This window comes from Physeter macrocephalus, chromosome 1, assembly GCF_002837175.3.
Source record: "Physeter macrocephalus isolate SW-GA chromosome 1, ASM283717v5, whole genome shotgun sequence".
In the NCBI taxonomy this organism is placed as follows: domain Eukaryota; kingdom Metazoa; phylum Chordata; class Mammalia; order Artiodactyla; family Physeteridae; genus Physeter; species Physeter macrocephalus.
This window is the reverse complement of record NC_041214.2, coordinates 29,871,643-29,878,419: the sequence shown is the minus strand read 5'-3', so window position 1 is coordinate 29,878,419 and position 6,777 is coordinate 29,871,643. Positions and strand designations below refer to the sequence as shown.

General features: G+C 55.5%; 1 protein-coding gene across 4 annotated transcripts in view; it reads left to right on the top strand.

The window, feature by feature from the left end:
* Nucleotides 1-1,151: 1,151 nt before the first annotated feature.
* The window catches only part of ESYT3 (extended synaptotagmin 3), an 87,187-nt gene continuing 81,561 nt past the window's right edge, over nt 1,152-6,777 (top strand). For all 4 annotated transcript variants that reach the window (XM_055086945.1, XM_028489369.2, XM_024131878.3 and 1 more), the window contains exon 1: nt 1,152-1,644. In XM_055086945.1, the coding sequence (XP_054942920.1) occupies nt 1,318-1,644 (327 nt within the window). In that variant the 5' untranslated portion in view covers nt 1,152-1,317. The remainder of the gene's footprint in view (nt 1,645-6,777) is intronic.

The following is a 6,777-nucleotide window of genomic DNA, read 5'->3' as shown; positions in this document are numbered from 1 at the left end:
GCATTTCCTACATTGACTTCCTAGGTTACACTGGGAAATGTAGTGTAACAGGATGTTAAGCTGGGAGGTTTCAGCTTCTGTTTTGGCCAGTCCTGGAAGACCAAGAACAACAGAGGAGGGTCCAGCTATTCTGACCACTAGGAACACACGTGTTGCTGAAAAAACTCATCACAGCCAGTAATTTTATCCAGGAAAGAGGAAGGAAAAAGCCAGAAAGACAGACAGACAGATACCTGAAGGACAGAGGAAAAGAGAATTCAGTTACATTGTGCTTGCTGTCCCTTGGGCCTGGTCCTCCAGTAAAACTACTGAAAGAGTGTAGAATAATTCCAAATCATTTGTCAACTCCAAAATCACATTCCAGTAATCGACGTGCCCACTCAGGTGAGCCGCCTAAAATGTATGTCATCCACAAGACTTTCACCTGCTCTGATCATTCAGAAAGGATTAGGTAGAAACCTTGGGCTTCACAGCTGGCCGCCAAGCACCCCAGGTCTTGCTCATTATTTCTCTTGTTAGTCACCATCGCTTGCAGTACTGGGCGCCCCCAAATGAGGAGGACTGGCCCGGCCCGGGAAACTCCCGATCTGATTGATGCAGAGAATGATGTTCCAAACTGACACCCAGCACAGAGGGTGGGAGTGCAGGGTAGAGAGTGCAGTGGGGCAGAGGAAGGACCCTGAGCTCGACCAGGTGGGGCGGGGTGCTAGGTCTAAGCTTTATAGGTGCAAGAGGAGGGGGCAGCGATACGGGGCTCTAAGGTCCACCCAGGGAGCGAGCTCAGGCACAGGGCCGGGCCCACCCTGGGGCTGGGAGGCCCTCGAATGCCCAGGTAAGAGCCTACTACACTGGCCTGCATATTGCAGACTGGGTGTAGGAAACAGGTTTTAGGTGATGTTTATCCATGACAAGCCATTTGTCCACATGCCTCGGTGAGTCATCAACTGCCTGGGGTAGGACCTGGGTGTGGCAACTGCACCCTCTTCGGACGCCTGCGCGGGACATTGGGTCTGAAGGCTGCCTCAACACAAGGTTTCTTTTTACACCTCCGCGGCGCCCGCTGAGCAGCCTGACCCCGCCCCCTTCCTCCTGGGCCCGCCCCCAGGGGCGGAGACATCCGGAGCTGCGGGCTAGGCGAGGGAGGGATCGCGGCGGCGGCTCAGCGCATTCCCAGTTTAGAACTCGGAGTTCGGGGCGTGGAAACTGCGCGGGCGAGTCAGCCACCCTCCCCCTTAGAGGACAGTTGTTCCCGGGCGTCGCGGCTCGCGGACCTGACCTCAGGTGAAGCTCTCGGAAAGGGCAGACGGAGACGAAGAGATGCCAGCGGAGGAGCCCTGCGCCCCCGGCGCCCCTAGTGCCCGGGGGACCGAGAGAGCGCCGGGCCCCGAGCCGCGCCTGTCCAGCCAGCTGCTGCCCGAGCTCTACACCTTCGCGGCGCTTGTGCTGTTCTACCTGGCGCCCGTCTATCTCGTCGGCTACCTGGGGATCAGCTTCACCTGGCTGCTGCTCGGCGCCCTGGGGTGGATGTGGTGGCGCAGGAACCGCCGCGGGAAGCTCGGGCGCCTGGCGGCCGCCTTCGAATTCCTAAACAACGAACGCCAGTTCATCAGCCGCGAGCTGCGGGGCCAGCACCTGCCTGCCTGGGTGAGCCGGGCCGAGCCGGGCGGGGGTCGGAGGTGGGGCGGATGCCCTTGAAGGTTCGGAAGGACCCTGTGGTCTTCCGGGGAGCTGGGGCGCGCAGACCCGAGGGAGGGAGGGAGCCGGGAAACCCGCACACCTGGTCCCCCGCGGATCGCGGCGCACAGACCCTGGGGGCGGTGGCCGTGTCCCTCGCCGCTGCGCCCCTCGGCCTCATTGCCACTTCTGGTCCGGCTGTGCTGGCAGCGGGAACCTGGGTTTCACCTGAGGGCCCAGAACCTGGGAAAAAAATCACGGGCGGGCAACACCCAGGAGAAAAACAAGGGCGTCTGGGACTCTGCAAAGTTAACTCGTGAGGGAAGCAGAAGACACTTCTTCCACCCGCCTGTTGAGTGAAAGAAGAAACGCAGGGCACAGCAATGAGAAATACAGCTGTGACAGAAACTGCAGACTGGTTGCCTTTGGCAGAGGCCCGGTCAGAGGGAGAGGCTAGAGATGGGAGTGCGGGATGGGGCTGCCGGGGTTGGGGGAGGGGAGAGGCCGGCGGCCGCCGCGCTGGCTCAGGGGCTTCTCTCGCTCCCTCACCTGGTAGGATGCTCAGACACACCCACACACGCACTCACACTCTACATCTACAAAACCATCTCCTGGTGTGGAATGGCCTGGACTGTGGCTTCTCAAAGGCTTCTGGGTCCTGAGAATCACGTGGCCCACTTAATAAAAACAAGTTTTAGGCCTCACCTCACAACCCCCAGGTGGGACTAAGGAACCTCAGTGAGTCTTATGATCAGGTGAGTTTGGGAAACAACTGCAAGAGGGGCATTCAGTCTAAGACTTGGTCTGCAGCAAACCCCGTTCTCTGGGTGATGAGCTGGTGTTGGTTGTCTCTGATTTCTTCCAGAAACATTCAGGCACACAGGGAGAGGTGTCCAGAGGCAACCAGACCCCTCATTTCCTCTGGCTTGAGGCCTGTACTCTAAAATCCAGCCAGGCTATAGGTTCCTCACACTTGCCCATGACAGTAGCATCTGAAGTGGGTTGAGAAGATATTAGAAAGGCCTATGTATATTTATTTTATGTTAAAAGAGAAATTAAGCCTTATTGCATTAGTTTTCCAGGGTTGCCATAAAGTACTACTGGGTGGGTGGCTTAAACAACAGAAATTTATCAAGATCAAGGTGTCAGCAGGGTTGGTTTCTTCTGAGGCCTCTCCTTGGCTTGTAGTTGGCTGTCTTCCCCTGTGTCATCACATGGTCTTCCCTCTGTACTTACCTGTGTCTAAATTTCCTCTTCTTATAAGGTCATCAGTCAGGTTAGATTAGGGCCCATCCTAATGGCCTCATTTTAACTTAATCACCTCTATAAAGACCCTATTTCTAAATATAGTCACATTCTAAGGGACTAGGGGTTAGGACTTCAACATATAAATTTTGGGAAACACAATTTAGCCCATAATACTAATATATGGATTGACAGTAAAGCTTTGTAAATAGGTTTACATATATATTGGGTAGCAGCCATGGAGACAGTGTTTGGGGCCTCTCTCGCCCAGACCTTGGTTTTCTTGCATGAAAGGGGATTGATGGCTTGTGATCGTGGAAAATGTGGACCCAGAGAGCAGGCTTGGACCTGTTCACACTCCTTGTTCACTGTTGAGGGAGCCCAGGCTGCCTGTCAGACCTCTGTCGTGACCCCCATGGTAGCCTCAGCCCACAAGGGTGGGCCCGTGATACCTCACCAAGTGACAGCCCTTTCTTTCCGCCCCTCCCAGTGTTAGGGAGGCCTCCAGACACTTAGCTGTATGCAAAGGCAACGTTTCTGAAATTGGGGTAAGAATCAGATCCCGTAGGGGCCTTGACACCCCCAATCCCCCAACATCCCCTGCCCACAAATGCCACAGAAACCGTTCTGGCTTCTCTTTGGGGAGGGGTCCCCGGAACTACGTGGACGTAGCCAACAGGGAGCTCATCCTGATGGATGAGACAGAACACAAGACAGTATCTCCTGGTTCTCACCCCATAAACCACACCCCAGGCCTGACCCAGCTGCGTGCAGGGACACAACAGAGGAAGGCGATGGTGTCTCACCTCCCAAGAGGGCAGTCTGGGGCGGGAGGCAGATGCGTAACAGGTAGTTGCCATAGAGGTCTCAGGGAAGCTGGAAACAGGAGTCTGAACAGGGTCCAGTCCAGGGTCAAAGGCCTGGAGGGAAGGGCACCCTACCTGGTTTCCACATCAGATTGTCCCCAGACCACAGCCTCCTGCCTCCTTGGCAGGGTCCTGGGAAGGGCCTGGCCTCCACCTATGTTCTCCAGACCCTTCTGGCAGGCTTGGCTGGCCAGTTTGCAGGGCCAGGGCCTGGATAACCTTTTGGATTGAGGCAGTGGTACCGCAAAGGGCAATCCAAGCAGAAGGGGGCTTGCGAGCACAGCATGGAGGCACCGTGGTGGCTGGTATCTGAGGGCTACTGTGTGGTTTGGCCTGGCTGGCGTGTGCAGTGTAGGCTGAGGGACAGGGCCCAAACTGAGGCAGGTCTGATGGAGGTTGGGGCTGATTCTGAAGGCTGAAAGGAGTCTGGGCAAGGTTTTGGAAAGGGCCTGGAACAAGCAGCATGCAGGGAGAAGTGAGGCTGGAGGAAAGAGACCAGTTGAGAAAGTGATCTGAGCCAAGATGGTCATAGTGGAGACTGAGAGCTGAGGGTGAGAGCTGTGCGGAGTGGGACTCCAGGTGCTTGGCGGCCTCTAGAGTGCAGTGAGGGAGGGATCAGGGTCTTCTGCTTTCTGATTTGGGGAGCTGGGTGCCCATTACTGGGACTGGGAATCCAGAATGTGAAGCTGGTCTGGGGAAGTTGGTTGTTTGTGTGAACACCTGTGAAGAGCACGCACATAGATGTAAATGTGGGCTTTTGGACCCGCCTCGTGAAGGTTTCCAAGCCCAAGGATGATATGGAAAATCTGGAACCTACTTGGTTGAATATCCTTCTGGTCTCTCCCTGCCTCCCGAGGACACACACTGTTTATGAAGACAGAGAGACCCTTGTCCACAATTTCAGAGCCCGGTGTCTCTATCTTACACGTGGGCCTTTCAGCACACCTTCTTCCTGTTTTGAGAACTGGTGTTCTTGCATGAATGGGGATTGATGGCTTCTGACCTCCTTTGAGAAGTATTTTTACTAATTAACAGATGGCAAACCAGTAGTCAGGGGGCTGAAGAAAAGGTCTTGAGGGCCTCGCAGCCATGCAGGCCGTCACCCAGCACCCAGTGAGTGAGGGTGGATCCCAGCCCCCCTGCTGCTTGCCCGGCTGTGTGTGCACCTTGCTCTAATTTGCACCAAGTCCCTGTGAGGGGATGGAGGCCAAGGCCAGGCTGAGCCAGAGCCCAGAGGCCATCGCTCTCCCCTGCCAGGCCACGGCGGTCCGTTCTCAATGGAGCTGTTCTTTCCAGCGCCATTAGACTCTCTCAACACTTCGCTCCAAGCTGCTGCCTCCGGGTGATCAGAGAAGTTGCTTTCCCTCCCTGGGTCTCATTGTCCCCACCTGTAAAAACCTGTTAAAGGAGGTTGTTTCTGGTCCAACTTCAGAGAGACCTGCTCCTCCTCTGGTTCCCGTCCATGGAACACACAGCTCAAGGAAAGGATTCTTCTGCTTTAGAAGGGGTCACGAGTGAAGATGCTGGGGAGCCCCTTGGCTTGTGGACGTGGCCCGGCCACATGGAGAGAAGGCAGTTCTGTCTTCTGAACAGGGGAGCGGCTGCTGCCTGCTGTTTACATGTGAATGCTCCTTCCACTCAGTTTTTAGATATATTTTTCAAGAAATAAGGAGCCTCTTCGATCAGCCCACCTTGCCAGGGCTGGGGGCCGTGGACAGCACAGTGACAAAACTGGAGCCCTTGATCCCACAGAGCTGGTGACACCCCAGCTCCACCACTCACCTAGCTGTCAGCCTCGAAGGCTCAGTTTCTACATGCGTTTGCGATGAGTTGAGTCTGAAAAGTTGCTTGTTCGAAGCCTGGCACGAGTACGTGCTCAGGGGGGGCTGTCACTGTATCCTCCTCAATTTCCCAGGCCTCCTAACTCTCCCTTTTTCTAATATGAAACTCATTACCAAGTGGCCCAGCAGCAAACGTGGCTCCAGGGATGGACGGCTGCCAGGGGCAGGGCCCGTCGGAGACTGCAGCCTGGCCCTCAGCCCTTCCTGGGGTTCCGTTCATGGAATTCCAGCTCTGGCGCTCCAGAAACTTCCCGTCTGGTCTTCAGAGTCAGTCCTTCGTGCTCTGGGCTCTTCAAGACCCTTCCTGGGGTAACTTTTGCTGCTTGATGCCTCCCCGCCCCCGAGGCCTGGGCCCTGGCTGGAGCTCCGAAGGCTGCCTCCTGGATCTGTGCGCAATCTGCCCTTCCCTGCCCCATGGTTATGGGTTGCTCATCGAGCCCGAGACAGCAGGCAGAGCTGGCCCCTCTGTGGGAATGTCCCCAGTGACTTTGGGGGAGCCACTGGGAGGTGTGAGCTGTGCCCCGATGACCTGTGAAGGCCACCACCCAGCTACACAGAGCAGCAGGGGACTGGGGCCTTGCCTTCCCTTCTGCCTGCTCCCCACACCCCGCCATTCAGAGTTACTTCTCCTGGCAGAGTCCTAAGGATTTTTAAATCTCAGGAAACCTAGAGCTCATAGCCCAGAAGTGTCCCCATGTGCTGGAGGAAAATGCTTCCCCACTCCCCCTCCTCTATGGCAAAGAGTGAAGAGACAGTTAAGGTGTTTTCTGCCCCAGTGGGAACTGTTAAAGGGACAAAGCCTCGTTCTCTTTACACACCCTGTCACTTCAAGTCAAAGGGATGACACTTGAGTCCCTCGGGCCACAATGGGAGTCAGGGCTCAGCTCCAGTGTACCCTCTTTCTGTAGGATGCCAGGTGGGACTGAGAAGTCCCTTCCCAGTGTGCCCGGGGTCACTAGTCCTTGAAATGCTCACAGTGAAAAGCCAAGGAACTCCTCCAGGACATGGGGTGTTTCAAGACCCCAGATTCACCCACTCCATTCTTTTGCCCATACTGTGTTTACTTTTTTTTTTTTTAACATCTTTATTGGAGTACAACTGCTTTACAATGGTATGTTAGTTTCTGCTTTACAACAAAGTGAATCAGTTAT